This window comes from Sminthopsis crassicaudata, chromosome 3, assembly GCF_048593235.1.
Source record: "Sminthopsis crassicaudata isolate SCR6 chromosome 3, ASM4859323v1, whole genome shotgun sequence".
Taxonomy (NCBI): Eukaryota; Metazoa; Chordata; class Mammalia; order Dasyuromorphia; family Dasyuridae; genus Sminthopsis; species Sminthopsis crassicaudata.
In genome coordinates, this window is record NC_133619.1 from 545,488,781 (window position 1) to 545,513,824 (window position 25,044).

Here is a 25,044-nt window from a genome sequence, read left to right on the forward strand (position 1 = left end):
GGCATGGGTTGAGATAGATCCTTTTGTTTAGATAGCCAATGGTGATGGCGATGTGAGTAGGGAATGCTTGTCTTTGGTCTAAGACAGACAGCTAAATGACCATCCTTTTATTAATAACATTGGCTTTATTAATAAAATAATTATATTACTCAGCTATATATTTCTCAAATCTTTTAACTCATAAGGGAGAAAAAGCATCATATTTTTGTAATACTAATATGCTTCTGGGAATGATATATGGCTGCCAAAGAATTAAAATGAAGAATTAGTCCAAGGGCAATCGAGAGGCACACAGAAGGATGAGCAAGTGTGCTACTAGGGGAAGAGCACTAGATTTGGATTATGATCATAACAATGTAATGTGATTTGGGGGTCCCCTGATCTTGGGGCTTCTGCTAATGACTCCGTGGTCTTCTGGCTTTGGAACCTTCCTCAGGAAATCTATGGTTCACGACCACTTCTCCCCTCCAAAATGAGCACTTCCTGACATTGTTTAAACGCCGAGCTTCTACTCTTTTTGAGTTGGAAGAGTACATGGGTCTGTGTTAAAAGCTGTGATTTCATCTCTCTCCTACAATCGAAGCAGGCGCTACCAAAGCAACAAGCGGTCCTCACAGTTTCTAAATAGGGGCCAGGTCACTGTCCCTCAGACTGTGGGAGGGCCGGACTCTAGTAAAAACAAAAGCTCACACTGTCTCCGCCCTCAGCCCATTTGCATTAACCCGGTGGCTGCATAAACGTCCTCCGCAGCCGCAGTTTGAGAACCCCTGGGTCGGGTCCTTTGCTTAGCACACAAATTCTAAGGAATCCTCTAGAGGCACAAAAACTAATGTGTGGGGGCAGGAGTCGAGCCCAGTTCTTTCTTGTCTCTGAACTCTTCCACGCCAGACTCTTTCTAACCTGATTGTTTCATTCACCTATAAGGAAGCATCATCTCCAGGTTGTGGTCAGTTTCTCCCCTAAGGTAAATCAACGATTCGTTTGCAATTTAGTGATTCGTTTGTAACTCTTAAGGGTTGCTGGAGCACTGAGAGGCTCGCTATGTTAACAGTTAACGGAAGTGCTAGGATTTTGACTTTCAAGGCATCATCTCAATTTTTATTAAGTCATTGCTCTGGAACACTTTATGTTAACCTCACACACACATACGTTAAATTCGTGTATTTTACACAATAGACAAGTGGGATTAAAAAAAAATTTAACCCCCCTCCCCCCATGTATGTTTTCGTCCGAGTACGTAGGTAGACTTCTTCGAGGACCTTCACAACCCTTTTGAAACCCCCCTCCTCCAGCCTAACTCTCGTCAGTGTCCTCGGATTTTGAATTCCCCACAGGGAGTAAATCTAAGGCACTTTTGGAGGTGTGGGGCAGGACGCTTTCAGTTTTCTTGCCGTTGCCTGGATACCAATGGGACATCTAAGTTGTCAGCCACTGACAAACGGGACAGGGCCACAAGACCCGCCCACCTCTTTTTACTTCCCTAAAGGGCTTGGCAGCTCTCAGTTCTGGTTCCGTGGGGCTTTTTTGTTTGTCAACACCGCACTCTTCCGTTTCCACGGGGAGAAAGGAGGCGGCCTAGGCGGGTGGACCAGATCTTCCTTGCCCGCCGACTAAGGGAATCACAGTCGGCCTCTAGCGGCCACACGAGGGCGACGCCGTACACAAGCTTCTGGCAGTACAAGGGCGAGAACTGGGGCAAGGTCGAAGGGTAGGGGCCTTTAAGGAGAGGGCGAAAAAAACCTAGGAAATACTGAATAAATGAATATTCCAGAGCTGACCTACGGTTAACCGGAAGGGGCCGACTCAAGCTTCCCTCTTCCGGATGTCTCCTCAACTTCCGCTTCTACTCCCGCCCCATTGGAGGTCTTTATCACCGGCGATTGGCTGTTGGCTTGAGTCATATGACGCCTTCCGTTAAGCGCCTCTCCGCCCCCTTGTTTTTTTTTCCGGTAAAAGAGAGTCGAGTTGTACCAAACTCTATGCTCTTCGGGTCTTGGCGCGGAGAGTTGTGGGAAGAAGGCGGAGTAATGGTGCAGGCGTAACATCTGAGGGCTGTGGGACGCTTACTCGCCTGAAGTAAGTGCAGCTGGAGCCCTCTCTCCGTGGCTCGCGTGGAAGAAGAGACTTCCCTAGGGAGAGTGAGGGTGGGAGTTGGGGAGTATCAGGGAAACTGAAGGAAGAAGCCGGCCTCTACGGTACCAGGGACCTGAGGCCAGGTCTGAAGGAAAGGCCCCCGCTCGGGAGGGGGCTTGTTGGTGCCGGTGCCTTCGCGGTTAAAGGCTCCTTTACCTGGCTCCGGGGCTCCCTCACCCCTGGGGCCCTTCCTCCCATTGTTTCTGGTAGTATGTTGCCGAGTCACGATCCTTTGTCCGAGTTATTCGTCGTCCTTCCCCGTTAAGAGTGTAAGCTCCTTGAGGACCAACCCAGCGCCTCTGTGTTCTCATAAGGTTATATAAAATAGCCTGCTTCTGACTGGGAGGGAGGAATATACAGCTTCAGCTCCTGGAGAGTTGGTGGGAGATAATTCCATTCCGACTTGCCCCCCCCCCCCCTCCATAACTAACATCGAAGCTCACTTTCAGTAATAACGTCAGGACAGCGACAAAGAGTAGATTAAGAGAATTTTTACCCCAGAAAATTGAATTGAGGGATGACACTCTTAAAGATAAGAATTTTGCTTTATTGACCTAAAATGCCAGCTTTTAGAGCAAAGATTTTAGGCCAGATTTAGAGTATAGATTTAATTTGTGTAACTTTGTTTCTTTCAGTTTTCCTTTGCTGTTTCGAGGTTTCTAAGGTAGTTTTGTGGGTGGATCTTGTTTTTTAATCACTCACGGTTTCTTGGTGAGGGTTATGATGCTGGCCAGCCTGTTGTGGGATTGAAAAATTCCTTACGCTCTCTAGGCGTCTCTTTTCTTGTCTCTTCTTGAGAAGAGTAGCCTGAATGATCCTTCTAGTCCTTTCCATCCCTAAATCCTACTTGCCAAGATTTGGTGAGGACGAGCCAGTGGTCCAAGAGGTGATGTTTCTTCATCTTTCCTGTATTTTAGTTTGCTGTGGTGGATCAAGGCTTTTGTTTTTGGAGAGGGGAGAGAAAGGGGTTGTGCTGTTGTAATGTTTATTTGGTCTGTTGATAAAGATATGAAAAGAGAAAGAGCTATTTTTAAAAAGGGAATAATTATTAATTCAGTTAAATACATTTTGAGACCTTCACATAGCTGATCTTAATTCTACTTTTAAAACTAAGATTTTTCTTGAGTATGTAAATATAACTGAATATAACTGTGTCTATGAAGTATTGAAGATGACAACAGCGGCAAGGCCAACATTTGAACCTGCAAGAGGTGGAAGAGGGAAAGGGGAAGGTGATTTGAGTCAGCTTTCAAAACAATATTCAAGCAGAGATCTACCTTCTCACACAAAGATAAAATACAGGTAATAACGACTCTAAATTTTTCTTGTCTTAGGTTTTATTCCTTATAAGGCAGAAGAAATTTTGTATGGTTATGTAATGAACTCCAGGTTAATAAAGTATTGCTATATATGCCAATTATCAGAGAATTAGCAATATAATAAAAACAAAACATTCTTTAGTTCATAATGATTTTTCTAGTGTGGACTGTCTAGAATGGAATGATAGGGAATGGTCTGGGCTACACAATTTACTCGTCATCTATTAGGTGTGTTGCTGTGAAGATAAGATCTGCTGTAGAAAAGTTTACAAATATTCCCTATCTGTAGTACTTAGACCATTTCGTATTTTGTTAAAAATAAGTTCAATGCATAGACCATTCTCAAAAAGATTTTATAGACATGAAAAATTAAGTATAATAGAGACTGTTAATGTCTTCATGGGGGAAGTAATATTGCCTATAATCTTTCCTATTTAAAAAAAAATCTTTCCTCTTTGAGATCTTGAACTATTATATCATCACTCCTTGTGTGACTTTGAAATTATTTTGTCTAACTTTGTTGCTTACTTATATTTGGTCAGGTTGATCTACTCTTCTTGACATCCTTATCTAATGCTGCTTCCTCACTTAATATATTGGGTTCTGGAGTAGATGACCACAGTTCCAAATTTTTTTGTTTATTTCTAATGAAAATAGCTTGCTGTAAAAATATTAGCAGGTATAGTCTGCTTTTTTTTTTTTTTTCTTTCTTCCAATCAGTCTACGAATTGAACATTTTCATATGCATAGAAAAGCTTTTAAACAAAACCAGTCTGTTATGTAAAGCTTAGAATAGAATAAATTCATCATATTCACTTTTAATCTGTCTTGTTTGTCTCTTTTTTAACTTCTTATTCTCTTATATGTGTTTTTAAAAAAATGCTTCAGTGACCTTTTTTTCACCTCTCTTCCCTCTCGAACTAAAAAAAAAAAAAAAACAACAACAAAAAATCTTTACTTTATAACTAATAAATATCAGAAAGCAAAACAAATCGACACATTGGCCATGTCTAGAAATCAGTATCTCTTTTCTCCCCTGCCCTTAGGTTGTGGGCAGTTTACATTCATCCCTCTTTCTCCCTAGCAGTGACAGTGATTGGTCATTGCATTCATCACATTTCTTAAGTTTTTCATAGTATTTTTCTTTAGGATATTATGCTTATTGTGTAAGTTTTTCTAATTCTGCTCATTTGAGACTATATCTTTGAGTCTATACCTTTGATTTATTTTCCTCAGAGGCAAGTCTGCTATCCATGCATTAGTCAAATGAGACATTCTTCTCAAATTGTCTTAGATTCAAAACTATTTCACTGGTTGATTTGTAAACAAGTCAAATTTTTTTAAGTCTTCCTATTTATTTTTTGTTTTTGTGTTAGACAAACCACTCAGGATGCTCCAGAAGAGGTTCGCAACCGTGATTTCAGGCGAGAACTAGAAGAGAGAGAGAGAGTTGCTGCAAGAGAAAAAAACAGAGATCGTCCAACTAGAGGTACCTGAATTATTTTGGGTACTTATGAACTATTATAAGATATTTATCTGTTTAAAAATATCATGTAGCATGAAGCATTTTTATTCAGATTATTTCACCAACTTTGGCCTAAAACATGTTAGATAACTTGGCAGAAAAAAAAGAATCAGATCCTATTATATGTAATGAGCTGTACTAAGTAATTAGGATAAGAAACAACAAGAAGAATGTAAAGAATATCTATTCTTCTGGGTATTGCAGTCTGTTTTAGAATAAATTAGAGGTAATTTAAAGAAGCAAAGAAAACACTAATGAGTAGTCAGGTCTGGCAAGGCTTCTTTATTGAAGTGGCACCTGAGCTTAGTCTTAAAGGATTTGAAAGATGGTAGTGAGAGAGAGAGAGCATCCTATGCATGGGTGATTGAGCTGAGCAAATTCAGAAGCAAGGGATAGAATGCTGTGTGTGAATAGCAGCAGTTAGGAGGCACCATGAATAATATTGAGACTGAAGTCGGGAAGACCTGTGTTCAAATGTGGCCTCATACTTAGTTGTCTAACCTTGCACATATCACTAAAATGAGGATATGATAGTGCCTACTTCCCAGAGTTGTTAATAAGGATCAAATGAGCTAATTTGCCATTGGATTGTAAGGTTAGGAATTGTTGCTTCTTTTTGTATAGATATAAGCATAATGCTTGGCACAAAAGAATGCTTAATAAATGTATTGGCTTACTGACTAGTTCACGTGAATGGGAATAATGTGAAATAACACTAGAAAAGTAGGGTGGAGCCAGATTTTGGAGATCTGTAAATGCCAGCTAAGGCAGTAGGAAGCCAGTAAAGGTTTTTGAACATAGTGATGACAGGTTCAGATATGTACCTTAGGCAGTATTGCTGAGGAGAGATTGGAGAGACACTAGAAGCAGAGAAATAATTTTGGGGGCTTTGAAAAATAGTTTGGAGAAGAGGAAATATTGGTATGACTTAGACTGGTGATTGTACATGGAGAAGAAAGATTGAATTGTAGAAGTATTTTTGGAGGTGAAATTGAAAGGGAAAGTTTTAGGGGGAGGGGTTAGGTTGGGGTTAGAGGGGAATGAGTTCAGTTTTGAACATGTTAAGCTTTAGTTTTGAACATTACAAGGAGAGATCTATCTCCATCAGGCAGTTGGTAATGTGGGATTCAAGTTTGGGAGCAAAATTAAGTTGAGGCATATAGATTTGAGAATCATGTATCTCAAAATGATTATTGAATCTATGGGAACAGATAAGATTGAATGAGAGTATAAAGAGAAAACAGGGCTCAAAATAAACTTTGTAGGATATCCATGTTTAAAGAATAGGAGGTGAAAAGTAAACTAGCAAAGGAGATGAGAAAGTGAATCAGCAAATAAGTGGAGAAAGTTTCTAACACCACATATCCAGAAAGGAGTGATTTAAGTATCAAAACATGAAGAGCTAGGATAAGGACTGTGAAAAAGCTATTAGTCAAAATGCAAAATAAGACAACTCTGAGGTACTATTTCACACATATCAGATTGGCTAAAAATGATAGAATAGGAAAATGACAAATGCTGGAGGGGATGTGGAAAATCAAGGTACTAATACTCTGTTGGTGGAATGGTGAGCTAATCCATCCAATTGGAAGAGCAATTTGAGATTATGTTTAGAGGGCTATAAAATTCTGCATATCCTTTGCTCCGACAAAATCATTAGGTCTGTGTCCCAAAGAGAGTATTAAAAAGGGTAAAGGACCTACATGTACAGAAATCTTTTTAGCAACTCTCTTTGTGGTGACAAAGAATTGGAAATTGAGGGGATGCCTCATCAGTTGAGGAATAGCTGAATATTTGATTGTGATGAAATACTGTTATGCTGTAGGAAATGAAGAGCTGGCTGGTTTTAGAATAACATGGAAAGCTGCGTAAAATAATGCAAAGTGAAATAAGTAAAACCAAGAGGATGTTTTATACAGCAAAGCTTCTTAAATTGTGGGTTGTGGCCCCATATGGGAATCATGTACCTGAATGTGGATGTTACAAAATTAATTTATTAATGTTTTGTTATCATTGATTTATATACCTATTTTACATATTTACATACCCTAAACAAATTTCTTTGTAAAGATTTCTTGGGCAGAAAGGAGTTGCGAGTGAAATTAGTTTAAGAAGCCCTGATATACAATAATAGCAATGTGGTTCAAAGAGTAACTGAATAACCGAGCTACTCTTGAGTAATATGACCATTAAGATCAATGGTGAAGAATTTACAAAGAAAAATACTAGCCACTTCTAAAGAAAAAAACTTATATGGTAGTATATATTGTATGGGTCCATATATCTATATCAAATGTTGATCTTCCCTAAAACAGTTGAGAGAGAAACAACTGAGAATGCAAAAAATGTAACATTTTAAAAACCAGCGGTTAAAGGTCAAAAACTGCAGAGACAAGGAGGACTGAAAAAAACTATTAGATTTAGCAGTTAAATTGTCTTATAAGGAGTTAAGAATTGTCATAGTTCATTAACACTACCAATTTTCTGAAGCTTTAGAAGTTAAATTTCATTTTTATTAATTTGACTAGTTGTCATTTATCTACAAAATGTCGTAGGTGAAGAGAAAGTAAACCCCACTTTTTCTCATCATTGTAAGGATAAATTTATTTTAGTAAAGAAACTTTGGAATAGTGACCTCTACAGGTACCTCCTAGCCCTAAGTCTTTGATCCTAATGAAATCTGAAAATTCCTTGCAATCATCATTTTAGCAGTCAATGAGGTATTGGGAGCCTGTTAGGATCCATGGGTTACTATCTGTAACTGTTGAATGTTGGAAATTCTTCAGAAGTAATATGGATATTATCTTTTCACTTTATCTTGTGCTTTTAGTGCCTCTGGCAACAAAGGCACTAAAAGCACAAGATAAAGTGAAAAGGTAATATTTGTTGCCAAAATTATTTACCATAATAGAGGCCTTTTTGAGCCTAAAAATATCTAGTTATATTTCTGACTTCCTGCCTTCCAATCTCCTTCCCTCCTCTCCATTCCAAAGAATAAGGTTGTAGATCTCTGTCTTCATATAATTTTGACAATATTTTGTACTTACATATTTATATTTTAGCATCTTTCCTAAACTTTGAACCCTTGATAGGCAAGTGTCTTACTTTGTCTCCATTATGTAGTGTTATTAATTTAAAATAATCAGGACTTAATGCATATTTGTAGAAAGAATGGCTTGTGTCGACAGCTTGTATCCTGAGCACAGGAACTCTGAAAATCATCAAATTGACTAACTTGTTTTAACTTTCAATTAGAACAGAATGAGCTTGTTCTTTCCATTTTTGTTTCAGTAATTTTTGTGATTTTCTTCCCCCAGAGCACACAACTTCATCTTCTGTGTCTAAGAAACCTCGGTTAGATCAGATTCCTGCAGCCAACCTTGATGCAGATGATCCCCTAACAGATGTGTGTATTCTCTTTGACTTCCTTTGGTGTTCAGAAGTGTTTTTAGTCCTAAATTATGTAGGAATACTTATTTCTATTCATTTACCAGAGAGAATTTTTATTTATTTATTTATTGATTGATTGATTGATTGATTGATTTCTTGCTTTTCAGGCATGTAGTTTTAAATCATTACCAGATGTTTTAGGGCATTTTGTAATGAAAACAATCCATTGAGTCTTGGGACTAAAAGAATCTTTAAAGGTTATAATTTATGTATTTTTTTTTTTATGATAACTTTCCTTCCTAAGAGGCATAGGAGAAAAAGTCAGTTTCAGATAACCTTTTTTCAAGTTAATCTACACATAAATAAAATTTGAAAGTTGGCAGTTATGAGTCCTGATGAAACAAAAAGGAAGGCTCCATCTAGCATGCTACACTGAAACCTCACTCTTTCAAACTCATCAAGTTAAATGTGGGATCTGTGGAATATTGTTGTCTAGTATCTTGAATTCTGATTATAGAAGTACCTAATAGTCTTCTGGGAAACTAGGCCTAAGGATTTTGGATTTTTTAAAAATTTGCTTTTAGATTATATAAAATATTTAGTTTGCCTTATATTTTAAAAAGTTGTCCACAGGATATGATAAAAAAGTCTTTTGGGTGGCCTGTCATGGACAGTCTGGGATAGAGAGCATATTTCAACAATTCACTTAAGTTAACTAAGATTGAGATACCAACAGTGTTTAAAAAGCACATGAAACAGTTTTACTCAAGTGTTTAAAAAGATTGAAAACATGGAACAATTTTACTCAAGTGTTTAAAACGATTGAAATTGTAAACTCTTGCTTTGCTTCTGAGAATTCAGCAGCCCTTTTTTTGGCTTTTGTTTATACTTGGCCTACATAATTCCTAGCTTAGAGCTATCTGAGCTACTTAAAATTATTTTGGCTGTTGGGCTTATTCATTATCATTTTGCTATGGGTTTTGCCTTTTTTTTTTTTTTTTTTTAACCTTAATTGTATAAACAATTGTAGTAGTGGACTTAAGAATGTTTTCAGTTCTTTGACACTTTTTGCCATATAGGGTATTACTATTTTGTTTGTTGGTTTGTTTTTTTTCTGTTAGGCTTGTTGTCATTATAATCATTAATATTTTGAGAATCTCCTCAGTAAGTCTGAGGATGTCTTATTACTCAGATATTGAGTCTGTGTGTCTTCACTGTCTAATATATTTAAGACCGTTCTCATTGATGTGATGAATAGCAGATGAGTTATATGCAGAGGGAGGGGAAAGCGAAGCCTTTTTCAATTTTTCATTTTTATTTTCTTAAATTATATTATTATTTTTTTTTAGGAAGATGATGAAGATGAGGATTTTGAGGAAGAAAGTGATGATGATGACACTGCAGCTCTACTGGCAGAACTAGAAAAAATAAAAAAAGAAAGAGCTGAAGAACAAGCTCGGAAGGTACAGATTTCTTCAGGGTTTTTTCCCCTTCTTTTTGCTACAAAGAATCAAAAAAATTGATTTAAGCAATACCATATCTTTATATTTTTTAGGAATTCTATTCTCTGCAATGATTATGGATTAGAATAGCTGTTGAACAGTAACTCTGAATAGTTTCACTTCCTAAAGTCCCTGAAGTAGTGTTAAATAAAAGTTCTTCCTAGTCTAATGTTTACATTATTAAACAATTCATGCATTTATTAAAGTGTTTACTCTCTAAGAGATTTTTGTTTTGCATTTGGAATACAAAGTCAAACATAGTCCCTCTTTGCAAGGAATTTGCATTCTGTAATGAGGTACAACTTGTAAACAAGTAAATACAAGACAATTTAATAATGAAATTTTTTTAATCTTTTAAAATTAATTTGTTTATATTTTTTAAAACATCATCTTCATTTCCTAATATATCTATTCCTCTTCATCCTAAGAGTCATTTCATAACAAACTGGAAAAGTGAATATATTATCTGATTTGCTCTTCCCTGGATTTTCTTTTTTTTAATAAGTATATATTCTTGTCTTTTGTTTTTCATGTCTGTCACTATAATTTTCCCCATTTCACTCATTCTCTGTGTCCTTGTGGAGAGGTATTTCATATAACAAAAAGTGATTTTTATTTTTGAAGACCAAAAAAGAAAAAAGTCAATATATTTGACTGCTACCATGCAAAAGTCTGAAAGCATATACAATGTGCAACAAAGGTGGACCTCCCACTTCTGCAAAGATGTGTTAGGAATATTTTCTCACATCTCTTCTTTTGAACTATATTTGTTCTGTGTAATTTTGCAATACTCTATTTTTGATTTTGTGCATAATTCTTTCCATTTACATTGTTATAGCTACTGTGTTTATTGTTTTCTTGGCTCCATTTACTTTAGTCTGCACCAGTTCATGTCAGTCCTATGCTTCTCTGTATTCATCATATTTATTTATAATTTCTTAATAACACAGTAATATTCCTGTTACATTATTTGTATTAGTTTACCATCCACTTTTTTCCTAATCTTTTCTAGTACAAAAAATGCTCCTCAAAATATTTTGGTGTATATGAGGACTTTTTTCTTATCAATTGCCTCCTTGGGGTATAATCCCAGTAATGGAATCTCCAGATTAGGCTATGAATATTTTAGACTTTATTTGCATAGTTCCAGATGGCTTTTCAGAATTGTGATTCAGATTCATAGCTCCCCCAGGAGCACACCAGTGTGTCTATTTTTCCACAACCCCTCCAGAATTGATTATTATTCTGTCAACTTTGCAAATTTGTAGAGTTAGGGAGAACCTTAGGCTTGATTTTCATTTCTCTTTTTGTGATTTGGGGCAGAAGTGTCAAATACACAGCCCAGAACATTCCTGAATGCATCCAATCTAGATTAAGATGTAATTGTATGATACTGAACAAACAAAATAAAAACACAAAAAGACAGATAATATTCCTTTTTTTTTTTTTTTTTTTTTTTTTTTTTTTTGAATCACTATCCAGCTTACAGCTATTTTTATGTATACTTAGTGGCCCTCATTTCATTTGATTTCCACACCACTGATTTGGAAGATTCTTGTGATTAACAACAGTTTGCATTATTTCATTTGAGACCTCTTTTATCTTGATTATAAGAAAATTTCTTTTGGTTTTACTTATACATTTATTTATTATCTTGATTACCAAATCCTTATCAGAGAAATTTGATATAAAGATTTTCTGTACTTGACTGATTCTCTTCTTAATCCAAGATAGATTGATTTGTCTGTGCACAAGATTTTCAGTTTCAGTTATCTATTTTGTCTTTTTAAGTTGTCTCTATCCCTTATTTGATTAATAATATCTCTTATCAGTAGTTGTGAGAGGTTTATGATATGCTTCTTCCTCATTTCCCTTATAATATGATCCTCAAACTTAAAGTCATATATTATTTAGAATGTGTGTAAAAATGATATAATGTGTTGATCTAAACCTAGTTTCTGTCAAGCTGTTCTCCAGTTTTCCCAGCAGTCTTCTTCAAAGAGTTCCTTCTGAAATCCTGTATTTTATTGAATATTGGGCTATTAAGCTCCTTTGCTCTTGATTTTTTCCTTGTCTGGTCTACTCCATTGTTCTGCCTCTCCACTTCTCAACCAATACCAAATGTTTTTGATGACTGTTGTTCCAAAATATATCTTCAAGTATGGAAATGCTCTTTTCCTCTCTTCCCTTCATTTTTGCTCTTGATGTTCCAAATAAACTTTGCCATCATTTCATCAAGTTCTTGAAACTCTTTGAAAAAAGTACAAAATAACTTTGGTAATACTGTAATCTTTGTTATATTGTCATGATCCAGATATGAGCACTGAATATTCTTTTAGCTATTTAAACTGTTTTTTTTTTTTTTTTTTTTTTTTTTTTTTTTTTTTTTTTCTTTAAGGAGTATTATGTAATTGAATCTGTACAAGTCTTTTGTGTGCTTTGGTAGGTGATATCTGATCCTCACATACTTTATGTACTTTGTGGTTATTTGGAATAGGATATTCTTTTCTGAAAGATTCTCTTGCAGAGTGTTTTTTGTTAATTATATGGCAATATATTTGATTTTTAAAAAGTATTTATTTTGTATCCTGAGATTTTGTTTAACCTGTTAATTTTCCCTAAGTGTAATATCTGATGATTCCTATCATCATATCAACAAATCTCCTCTTTACCTATCTTTACACCTTTAATTTCTTCCTTTTGTATTATTGTTATCATCAGCATTTCAGATGACACTAACAGATAGAATAGAGAATTAACATCAAGGTTTTAAAGATTAATTGACTTTTGAGATGAAATGAAATTACCTTTTTAAAAAAAGTAATTCTGAGAAGCAGGAATGCAGGGGGAAGAGTGTTTTAGGCTGTGGGGCATGGGTGAAATCTCCAAGTTAATGAAGGCAGAAGATAGTCTTGTCTTACAGGGTCTTAAAAACTACTGAGGATTTTATGTTTAAGTGTCAACAATTGAAGGTTTTTTGTTGATGAGTGACATACTTAAATCCTTAGGGAAATGATTTTGGCCACTCTCATTTTTATCATGTATATTTAGGTTAATATTCTTTAAAATTATGCTCTGAGAGCTGAATATAGCTTCTTGACTTGATATTCTTATAAAATCTTAAAAGTAATAGCATGCAATGTAGTACTACATTTATGTTAAGCTACTAAACTTGAATAAAGGACTATGTTAGAAATGTTTAATTTTTTTAAAGTGATAAATCTGAATTTTCTCATGTATCCATACAACCAGCAGAGGGCAGTTGAAGCTTCCCATCTGATTGTCTACTACTAAACAATTTTTCTTCTTAGACTGAATCATAGAATTATGAAATTTTAGAGCCAGAAAGAACCTTAGAAATCTTTTTGTCCATTTCCATCCACTGAAGTGCTTTAAAATTTTTTATTTTAAATAAAAGTTTGAAGGAAAGCTGTCAAGGAAGGAGAAAAAGTGGGGGAAAGTGAAGGAGGTGGGAAAGTAGAAGAGGATTATTTTTTTCTACTAAGATGATTTTAGTTATAGACTAAAAGATAATAGGGTCATGAGTTTTGCAGTTAAAAAATGAGAGAACACCTCAACCAACCACCATGTTTTACAAATAATCTGAAATTTATAGGGGATAAATAATCTATATGCATATTTCAATGACTTTTCACTCATAACTCTAGTATTCATCACTGCTCTATACCAGAGCTTTTAAAAATTTTTTCTTACTTATTACTCCTCTTTACCCAAGAAATTTTTACAAGATGCCAGGTTTGTGGATATATAAAATAGGTATACAAATCAAACATTTACTGATAATCATAATTTTGTAACCCCCACATTCAATTACAAGACCCTGTGTGAGGTTGCAAACCATAGTTTAAAAAGCTTTGCTTTATGCCACATCACCTTATAAAATTTTATTTTTTTCCTGAGGCAATTGACATTAAGTGCCTAGGGTCACACAGCTAGGAAGTGTTAAGTGTCTGAGATGAGACCAGATTTGAACTCAGGTTCTCCTGACTAAAGGGGCTGGTACACCTCATGAAATCTTAAAAGAGCTACATTTGCAAAGAAAAAACTGCTCCCCTTTTTGGGGGTGTTTGGCTGAGCTATCTGATAGTTTTGCTAGTTATTCCTGAATTTGTATCTTGGACATATACAGTTGTGTTTCTTCCACTAGCCATGTTGCCATGGGCAAGTTATTTAATTTGTCTTAACCTTAATATCCTCTGTCTGAAAAAGAAGGAATTAGACCAAATGAGCCTAAGGACCTTTGCAACTCTCGTGTTCAATCATTTGAAACTTCTCCCTAGCTAGCCTGAATTTCTAAGCTCAATTGAAATGACTCCCCTTGCCCAGTAGGCAGGTCTCAGCCAAAGCTTTGAATAACCAGATCTTCCAGGGGCAGCCAGGTGGTGCAGTGGATGGAACCCTGGGATTGGAATCAGAAAGACTCACCTTCCTGAGTTCAAATCTGGCCTTAGACATGTAATAGCTGTGTGACTCTGGGCAAGTGACTTAACCTTGTTTACTTTAGTTTCCTCATCTGTAAAATGAGCTGGAGAAAAAATAACAAACTGGTCCATTACTATCTCTGCTAAGAAAACCCCAAATGGAGTCAGAGAGAGTAGGATATGACTTAAATAGCCAAAAAAAAAAAAAAAAAAATCCAGTTATAACTGGGACGAGCAGCTATTGCTTCAAAACCCAACCTTTACTTAACATTAGTTAGGATACCCATTTACCCTATATGTCATATACATACTACTTATACTTTTATGATCATTATCTTTACTACACCATAATTTATTTTTCCAATAGAACATGCAGTGTATATTGTAAGAACAAGATAGAGCTGTGTAACTTATAATTCCTAACCACAGTGCCTATAGTGTGTTTACAAATGCATAACATGCATAACAAAGCTCTGAGATTGTTACCAGGTTTGGGGGTTTGAAGCAATATTTTTTAAGTCAAATGGATTTGCACTGCATTCTAGTAAAATAGTAGATACAAAAAAAATCACCAAGTCTTGGGTGGTCCCATTCTACTAAGTTGAGTCAGATTATGGGGAAAAGGAAAAAATTGGGAGGGTAGTTCAGCACTAAAATAAGAAGGAATAAAGGTATCTGAAAGGAAAAAGAAAGTAGAAGAATTTAGGTTCTTTTTATCATTTCAGACTAGTGATCATCCTGTCATGGATAGTCTGTAGAAGCTCTTTTGTTTCTCTTGACTATTCCTCCTTTTTCTGTGTCATAGATTCCTCATATTTTCCCCAACTTCTTACAGGAAATGCTTGCTTACAACTAATTTTCTTTTACTTGTGTTAAGTGGAATTATTTAAATATAGTATTTACTTGTTTTTGTACAAATGGAAAGGAGGACTTGAAACATTTGCACTACTCAGATCTACAAAATGTATTTGTATCATAAAACAACACAACACTTCAGGAAATATCTGTAAACCCTTTAATCTTTTACTGTCATTTAGAGAAAAATTCATAATAATGGATGTGTAAATGTTGGATTAAATTTATATGCAAATGACTTCAATGTTTAAAAAAAAAAAAGACAAGGCTCCATGTTCATTGTTTTCTGGTCCATTAAAAAATAAAATAGTTCAGTGACTTGGGGATTGACTTTTGGGTTCTTAAGCTACCACATTTGAAGATAGTGCCTATCCAGAAGAGTGCTCCTGTTTTGAGGGGAAAAATAAGGGATCCATGTTTTCTGACGTTTTGGGTAAAAGTCTTGAACTTAATCTAAGCTTTTTTGCCTTTGATATCACTTCATGAAATGTAATGATCCAGTAATTCCTGTCCATTTACTGTAATATGAACTTGGTTCTTGGGAGTTAGGCTAAAACAAGAATGTTGATGACTAAATACGGTAGGATTGAGACTTAATCTGGAGATTCATTAAGATATCATCTTTTAATCCAGAGGAGAGCTTAAGAATGATTTTGGTATTACAATGAACTAAACTTACAAAATTTAGTACACAGGTATTTTGATGAGGTTCCAGTGCATTTACTCTCAGAGAATCTAAAAGTAATTTACAAATTTCTGTCAGCATCACTAGTGTTGCAAATGGAAGATAGGAGATGAAGGAAGGTTAGTCAAAGCCAAAAACAAATGAGTGGCTATAGTTAGAATGAAATACAGGTCTGTCTCCTAGGAGACACTGTTCCTACTGCTACTCCAGCCAGAACTGTCCCCACCTAATCTTGAGTGTACCCTGTCCCCGCAGTAACCAACCTGACATCTAGAATTTACTAATTCTAGGTAAATACATTTACCAGTTCTTGTTGGACTCGCCTTACATGAATAGCCTGAAGTTCAATCCCACTTGCCTTACCTTGTAACCTATATATTATATGTTAGTACAGTAGTAGATTTTATAATTTATGAATAAGTACACACATTGGAGTGCATATGTAGTGTTCTGGTTAGTTTTCTGGAGGTCTCTGGACTAGCCTTCGTTTCAGCAGAATAATCACCGTGAGAATAGCTAGAGATAAAAGTCAAAAATCTTTAGTGTCTCCTTCAAAGTCTGTCTCCTTCACCTGGGGCTCAGCTAGCTTTCTGGAGGTTCTCCAGAGTCTTGGTTTCAATGGAGAAGTGGAGGAGCGCCACCATGATGGTGTGAGATGGAATGAATGTCTGAGTCCAAGAGCTTTTGCCTCCAGCCTTCCTAGTCCTCTATCTTCTCTGGCTCTGTCTCAGAGCCCCTTTCAATTCCCTTCTAGGTCTAACTCTGACCTCTTAAATACTTTTATTACAATTAAATCCATTCATCATATTGATATAAGCCAATCATTATATCATTTGAGAACTATTATTTGTTGTAAGATTAGTTCAATCATACTGAACTAGAGAACTATTAATCACCATGTTAAACTAGATAACTATTGTATTATCAATTCCTCCAAGTTAACACTTTGTTGTAAGAATCCTTGTTTCAAGTACAGAGTTCTGGTCCATTACACATGCTCAGAAACATTTTTTTTACTAACAGGTAACTTATCCAAAAAGTACATTTCTATAATAGTAATTTGCTGACTGTGCTTATTATTTTCATTAAGGTCATTGAATCTTAAAAACAGAATACTTTCCCTCTTCCTGTACTTGGACATAATGCATGCTCCACATTCCACTTCCCAACCCAGCTATATATCCCTTAGTTCTGATATCTTTCTTATGTATACTTTTCTGGTTTAGATAAAATGTGGTTTAGGAGCTCTTACCTATTTTCTCATCCTCCTAATTGATCCTTTAGAGTCATTGTGGCCAAGGAAAAAAAGCTGTGCAGAGAGTGGATTTGAATCCTGCTATTCTTGTTCTCTGTTACTATGGACAAGTATTTCTCATAATCTCACCACTCTCATGTGTAAAGTGAGAGATTGAAGACTTAGACTGCCTTCCTCATAGACTTATTGTGACGAAAGCCATTGTCAAGCTTGATGTATTAAATGTATTAAATAAGTAGCAGCTTTCAGATGATTTTGACAAGGTAAAAGACCTTTTAACTTACCCATCATCTCTCCATTTATACTTGTCATTAAAAATTTTGTCCTTGAAATTAATGAGACAAATATACTTCTTTGGGCGAACAGCAAATTTGTCAGTTTTTTGTTCTTCTTAAGTGAGTTACTAAGTCACATCAGAAACTAAATATACCTATTTTTGTATTACAGAAATTAATAATGTTAAAAGAATAGTCTACAAATTTGTCTCATAGATTCTTAGTTACTACTAGCAGTTCCTGGACTATACTTTAAAAATTGGTATTTTAAAGAAGCTTTATTAGCAAATCTTTTCTCTCATGTGCCAAGGGAGGAAAAAAAAAAAGTTTGAGAGTGTTGATTGGGAAAGTCTGCCTATGGTATCTGCCCTTGGAAATTGCTCATGTTTACAAATCAGAAAAATTGTTATATTTTGTTTTTAAGTTGTCAAGAGTTTTTGTAATCAGGATATGTAGGGAAACACAAAAATTGACTGAAGTATGGGGCTACTAATAGCATAAAAAAACCCAGCAAGGACAGATACATTATTTAAGAAATTCTCATATGAGTTAACATTGATAGGAAATTTTTACTTTGATTTACTTTGGTGGATCAAAAATGGTTAGATTATTTTGCATGTTCTAAGATATATCATATTAGATTTATGTTCTTTACATTGTTACACTTTCATATATAATGCTAATAAGATCTTGTGTTCTGCTTTGGAGTATAATGACCCAGCTCATTTCAAAGAATTTGTCAAGAGGTCTTTCTCAGTTGATGGTTGACATAATTATAAGTCTTTAAAATTATTCATTATTTCCACAGAGCTTTGCTAATCAACAATATTCAGATACATCATTACTTTGCTTAAAACTGTCAGCTTTCTATAATGGTTTTAGATCTTGTAGATTGTACCAGAAGTTGCTATAAAACTTTGCAGTCATTTTACAACTTCAGGAACCTAAGGGGGAAAGTAATTTCATTGAAGAAATGAAATAAACTAAAATATTGTTGCTGGTTTCAAATTATTGAAATAATTTGGAACTATGAGTTTTTAGTGATAGTGGCAGGTGCATTCTTCTTTCTGAAACAAAATTTTCTTTCCTAAAATTAAGAAATTATGTCAACTGGCATTTCTTCATCATCATTGATGTAAAAGTAATTGAATTACTTTTCTTGACTGTTGAAAAAGAATTTACTCAACTTGTGAGTTATAGAGGTCCTAGAATTACAATTCTTCATACTCTTCACCAGTGTGCTCCTTATTTAAAAACTAATCTTGGCCAAACAGATCTCCTTAGAGTTCTCCATCTACAACTGTCTACCTCTTCATTTTTTCTAAAAATTATGAGAGAATGATGAAATCAGTATCTGCAAGTAGTTGTTTTTTTTTTTCCTGTTTTATGTTTTTGGTTTTTTGAGAGGGAATGGGGATTTAAGTAATTTGCCCAGAGCCACACACAGCTAGGAAGTAGCTTTAATGTCTTCATACTCAGATCCTCCTGACTTCAGGGCTAGTGCTGTATCCATTGGGCCATCTAGCTGCCTATTGTTTCCTTTTGAAAAGCTGCATCAGAGCTGAGGGAACCGCAGGATAGAAGGCAGAGAAGGAGGAGATTTGGAACCTGAGGCCTGGGTTCCTATTCCATGTCTATCATTTAATGACTTCATGCAAATCATATACTTAGAAATCATAAGTGAAAATCATACTTTTCCCTTTTGTACTATTTTGTATTCTATGTGTTTCATTTTTATTTCCTCATTTGTTTTCCTCTTAGACTGTGTACATATGTTCATATTCTGATACCTTTCTACTAGGATTAATCTACATAATGAAGCAGCTTTTTCTTATGGAGAGCATAACTGAAGCATGAAATTTGTTAATGAATTTGAAGCTTTTACTAGGAAAATTTCTAGTAAATGAGTATCAGGTAACTGTAGGCTAATCTTGCAAAGGATAAGTTTGGGTAGTAACACAATTTAGCTTTCAAAACCAGTGATCTCATTTTTATTCCAGATATAATGACATTCCCTAAAGTAATTTTTTTAGGCCATATTGTAAAAACCTTCTTCTGATATTCAACATCTCTTTTATCTAGGCTCAAAACCACTCTTACTTTTAACTCATCTCTTGCTCCTATTCAATCATATGACCCTTCTTAAAGTACCTCTAAAATATTTCATATCATTTTTACCCCTTCTCATTTCTTCCTTGTCTGACTGATAATAAAATTTTCCCAAAGTGCTTTCCCTGTCACAATTCTTTCCTTCACTTCCATCTCATACAGTGCTGACAGATTAATCCTTCTAAAGCATAACTTTGATCATATTACACATACTGATAAAAAAAAATTCATTGGCTCCTCTTTTCTTGCTGAAATAGACCAACCTCTTTGGCCTTATGGCATGGGTTTCTATTATTTTTCTCCCATTCTATGGGTCTAGCCTTATCTCCCACTGTTTCCCTTCTTTTATTCCTAGGCTGCAGCCCATTTGACTGTTTTCCACATATCTCTGCTTTGACATCTCTATACTAGATTCCCATACTCATTTTTCTGGAATGGTTTTCAGTAGCTTTAATGTCTTCATACTCAGATCCTCCTGACTTCAGGGCTAGTGCTGTATCCATTGGGCCATCTAGCTGCCTATTGTTTCCTTTTGAAAAGCTGCATCAGAGCTGAGGGACAGCAGGATAGAAGGCAGAGAAGGAGGAGATTTGGAACCTGAGGCCTGGGCCTTCTCCTTGAAGGAAACTTTCAGTTCCAGCAAATCAGTCAATCAACAAGCATTTATTAGGTACTTGCTTTGTGCTTGGTAGGGGGTTAGATCATAAAATACAAAGACAAAAAAAAAGAAACAATAGCTGCCTTCAACAAATTTTCATTCTCTGGGAGTACAGATAAAGAAAGAAACTAGAATTAAGATTTCATTGATATATGTATAAAATCGGTAGGAGGAAATCTGAGGAGTGAGAGTAGGGACTGTAGCAGGTAAGGAATCAGGAAAGACCAAATGTAGAAGATAGTGGTTGAGTTGTGCTTTAAAAGAAACTAAGAGCTCTGGGGGTTAAAAGGGAGGAAGAGGAAGTACATTTCCTGGGTAGAGGAGGCAGTCCATACGAACAGAACAATAATTGTGTACTGGAAAAGATGAAATAAGACACAATCTTCAATTCAGAGAACCTCCCAGTCTAGAAATGAAATTCACCTTTTTAACATTTAGATACATGATTTCATCAGTCTGAGTCTCCTTTCAGTGATTAAGGTCAAAGGTCACCCATACTTTCTTATTCTGCATAAATCTGTTTCATTTCTTTCCATAAATTTTTTTATAGGAGAACCATCCAGTAATGTCTCTTTTCAACATCTGACCTGCCCTAATATAGCACTCAGTTTAGTTATTATTCTTACTCTCATTCTTACTAATGATCTAATATGTTCTCAGTACTTTCTTTGCTATCATTTATGCTTACATGTTTGTGTTAGTGATAAGTTTTGCCCACCGTGTAGCTTTCTATTTTTCTTTTCCTTTCTTGATTACCGATAACATAGTATTCTGTTTCCCAGCTTATAATATCACTGAAAAAATAATGATATCAAAGAGAAAAGTTTTTGTGGCAGTAGGCAGTTTGGGATCATATGAAAGCATTCTACAGTTTCTGAAATATTATCTGAGGTGTTTTTCCTACTGAAATATGTGCCCAACAATTGCTAACCAGTATATATAGTCTTTTATAGGAGATACACATATCAATCCCTCTTAATGAGAAAATTTAGATCCTGTGATCATTGTAGCTAAGATCTTTTTCTAGCATTAAAATTCTATGTTCTTTTGATCAAATAATCATAGAAATATTTTTAAAAATGCTTAAGTGGGAGAGAAAGAAGCCATATAGTCCATCTCTTCTTTGTAGATTAATTTAAATAATTTGCTCTTAAGGTCACAAAGCTAGTTTAATGATTGAACTAATAAGACTGGAATCCAGGACTGCTGCCTTCTGGTGGGGGGAATTATCCAGAGGGAGGATAATTTCCATTGAGCTTTAGGAGGTTAATTTTCCCATGAAACTTGCTTCTCTATACATATTCATTCCCTTTCTTTCTAATCCTGCCTCCCAATTCCCTAAGGAGACATGGGAAGGCCCCAAGATTCACTATCTGTATTGATTTGTTTTAATCTACAGGAAATGTCATAAATGAAACTAAGCAGCTAATCTAGTCATCCTTTTCTAATAGTTACTTCCTTTTGCCCCAGGAACAAAATTGGTTCCAGGAAGAGGCTTTATTTTATTCCTTTGGTCATATTTGGAGTATTGTGATTGGTTCTAGGTGTCACATCAGAAGGAAAAATGTCAACAAGCTGAACTGTATCCAGAGTAGGGTGACCAAGATGGTGGGAGGACTGAATACCCTGTCCAATGAGAATGGAAAAGGGAACCTGATGGCTACCATGTGGAAGACTGAGAAGACTTGTTTTACTGGGTCTTAGACAGCTGAGCTAGGAGCAGATAGAGGCAAATATCTGCTTTATAAAAAGAAATCTTTCCTAAGAGATTTTTATCGTTTGTTTGGTCTGGCCCTGTGATTTCATTAATATAGAGAAAAATTCTATTGCAGGGAAATAACTTTCTATATATAACTTCTCAGTTGCCTAGAGCAGTGAGTGGTTAAATGATTCCCCTATAAGTCACACAGCCAGCATGTGAACCCCAAGTTCTGATCACTGAGGCTACCAGCTCTTTATCCATTACTCCACTCTACCCCAGACAGAAGGTATTCATTCAAGCAGAATGGATGACTACCCTCAGAGATGGTAGATAAAAATTATTCCTGTTAAGATATGCATTAGACTGGATGATCTTTTGTGATCCCTTCCAATTCTTAGCTTTCCTTTCTCAAAGTCAATATAATTTTTCTGTACCCCCATATGTAAAAGTTTTACAGTTTAAATCATATAACCTTTTTGTGTGTGACTTAAGTAAGAACAGCTTACCAAGAATTACATTGATACATGTGTGCATCTCTTTGTAATTATCAGGAACAAGAACAAAAGGCTGAAGAAGAGAGAATTCGGATGGAAAATATCCTTAGTGGAAACCCTCTCCTAAATCTCACTGGTCCCTCTCAGCCTCAGGCCAACTTCAAAGTAAAGAGAAGGTAGGAGCCTGCTTCCTTTACTCTCTGGGATGAGGGTAGCAGCTTTATTTCTCATTCTGCCTGAATAAAAGTCAGAATGATGTTTTAAAATCACTTAATTTGCTTATATTCTATCTATAATATAAACACTTCTACTTTTTGCAAGACTCCTCACATTCAACTTCAGGGTGGTCATTTAGACATAGTTCTTTCTAGATCAGAATTAGTTCCACTAGAAGTGCTTCTATAATATACATTCCTCCTTATTTTGCTTCTCTCTCCTTTCTGGTAGACTGAAGTGAACCTTTTATTTATTGTTTGTTGTGTAAAGACTTAGGATGTATAAATTTCCTTTGAGAGGTATCTTAATTGCTTCTTACTGATATGCATGTTAGCAATTTACATTTTGCTTTACTCTTTCTACAGAACTCTTATAGTTTATTTTATATAAGATAGTGTATCGTCCTGCCTGGAGGGCACATTCTTATGGGCAGTAATATTTTAGAGACTCAGGCAAAAGAAACTAGCCTGCACTGCAATTAGAATTTGTTTACCAAGTATTGGCTCAGTTATAATTATTTTATTTCTGTAGAACATCAGTTTTTGCTCTTCCTATGATTAATGTGTAGACTGTCTTCACTAAGTACTATTTCTTTTATAGTTATTGTTGAATGAGTAAAGTAGGGTTTTAACATTTGAGGCTGTTTTACTTTGGAGACCAGCTTTATCAACTAGTACAAATTGCTTAATCCTGTTTGCCTCTGTAAACAGAACTGGAGAAGGAAATAACAAACTACTCCAATCTTTGCAAAGAGTCGATCATAACTGAACAACATCATTTATCAAAACATTTTAAAAACTACTTCCCCAGCACATGATTCAGGGCTTGGTACATGGTAGGTGCTTAATAAATGCTTAAGTCTGACTGACCCTAGATTGAATATCTTTATTTTAGATATTCAATTAAGAATAGCTTTTCTAAATTCAATAGCAAAAAAAAAAAAAAAAAAAAAAAAAAGGCCACTATAAAGCTATTAATCCAAATACTTAGTAATTCTTTAATCATTGTATACTGTATACAGAAATATATAGAGCATTTCTCATAGAGGAACTATAATGAAAGTGTTGGTGTTCATCTTGGTTTTTTTTACTGTGGTTAAAAACTGAAATTTATGTAAAAGGCTTTCTGGTAATTTTTCAGGTAAATGTAATGACGTAATATTGATTCTAAGGAAGATTTCCCGTTATACAAAGAAGAAATGGTTTTAGACAAAAGAATTAACATCAACAATATAGCATGTGCTAAGGAGAATACTATCAAAAACATAAGAATTGCTTAAATTTTACTTTCTGCTCATTCCAAACTGGACTATTTAAAATTCTATTAACAACTCTTTCGTTTTTCTAACACCTTTAGGTGGGATGATGATGTTGTCTTTAAGAACTGCGCCAAAGGAGTAGATGAGCTGAAAAAAGACAAAAGATTTGTAAATGATACCCTTCGATCAGAGTTTCACAAAAAGTTCATGGAGAAATATATCAAGTAGTACAGTTTTATGTGCTTAAATATTACAAAGGAGGCTCATTCAAACTTTAAGGGTCATTCTGGCTTTAATTTGGTCAGGATTTACCTTTCATACTCTTAATGGCTTATAGATTTCCTGCATTTAAAATTCTAAAATGCCTTTTTTGTTTGGTCAGTAATATTTTATTTGATAATGGCATCCTAGATCTAGGAATTGGTTTTAACCCCTCTTCCTACATTTTTGATTTATCATTTAATAAACCAGTTTGTGTTCTGTGAACGTTTCCGGTTCTATTTTTTCTTGTAAAAATGTTGTATGGAAAAATCTGGTTTTCAATAAAGATTTTAATTGTCTAAATACCCCTGTGTCTCAAGAAATTATCTTTTGTCCCCACTGTTTAGTTTGAATTTATGCAAATAATGAAAAAACTTCATCTTGTATTTTAAAAGATTGGTGGTATATTATATATTAAGGCTAGTATTTGTTTAGGTATTAGTAAGACTTGGTTGTTTTCTTCTCACTTTGTGACACTGATCCGTTGTCTTTTATTATATCAGTCCAAAGTAGGATTTTTGAGAAGAAAATTTATACATGCATTCACTAAAAAATAACATTGATTTATAAACTAATGAAGTTTTATTTAAGATAGATTGGATGTGGAATAGGTGTGTAGCCTATACCAGTCACTGACTTGTTTTTTTTCTCCATGACACTCTATTACCTTGTAAAGAAGAATGAAATAATATTAAGGGAGTTCATTTTTGTCTTATTTTCTTCTTCGTAAACTTGAAAGGTCTCTGAGAGTATAAGTCTGGCAAGTAATATATTGATTGCTCTCTCTTCTTCAGGAAATGTATTCTTTGCCCTTGGCTTGAGATAAAAATTTCTGGAAATGAGCATAATACATTTTATTAGGCAGCAGGCATTAGTTTTCCTCCAAGATACCCAGCTTCCATGTTTGTCTTTCCAGTAGAGATGTACTAGCTCTCAGAGCCCAGTTAAAGTTTACCATTATTGAA

General features: G+C 35.0%; 1 protein-coding gene across 2 annotated transcripts; it reads left to right on the top strand.

The window, feature by feature from the left end:
• Positions 1-817: 817 nt before the first annotated feature.
• Positions 818-24,382, top strand: CWC15 (CWC15 spliceosome associated protein homolog). 2 transcript variants are annotated; one of them, XM_074304484.1, is made up of 7 exons: positions 818-964; positions 3,297-3,435; positions 4,829-4,941; positions 8,295-8,383; positions 9,717-9,830; positions 22,402-22,520; positions 23,917-24,382. In XM_074304484.1, exons 2-7 carry the CDS (start codon positions 3,305-3,307, stop codon positions 24,044-24,046), a joined length of 696 nt encoding a protein of 231 aa, XP_074160585.1. In that variant the 5' UTR covers positions 818-964; positions 3,297-3,304; the 3' UTR covers positions 24,047-24,382. The 2 variants fall into 2 exon arrangements, with proteins under 2 accessions (XP_074160585.1, XP_074160584.1); XM_074304483.1 differs by lacking the exon at positions 818-964 and adding an exon at positions 1,436-2,076.
• Positions 24,383-25,044: the final 662 nt, after the last annotated feature.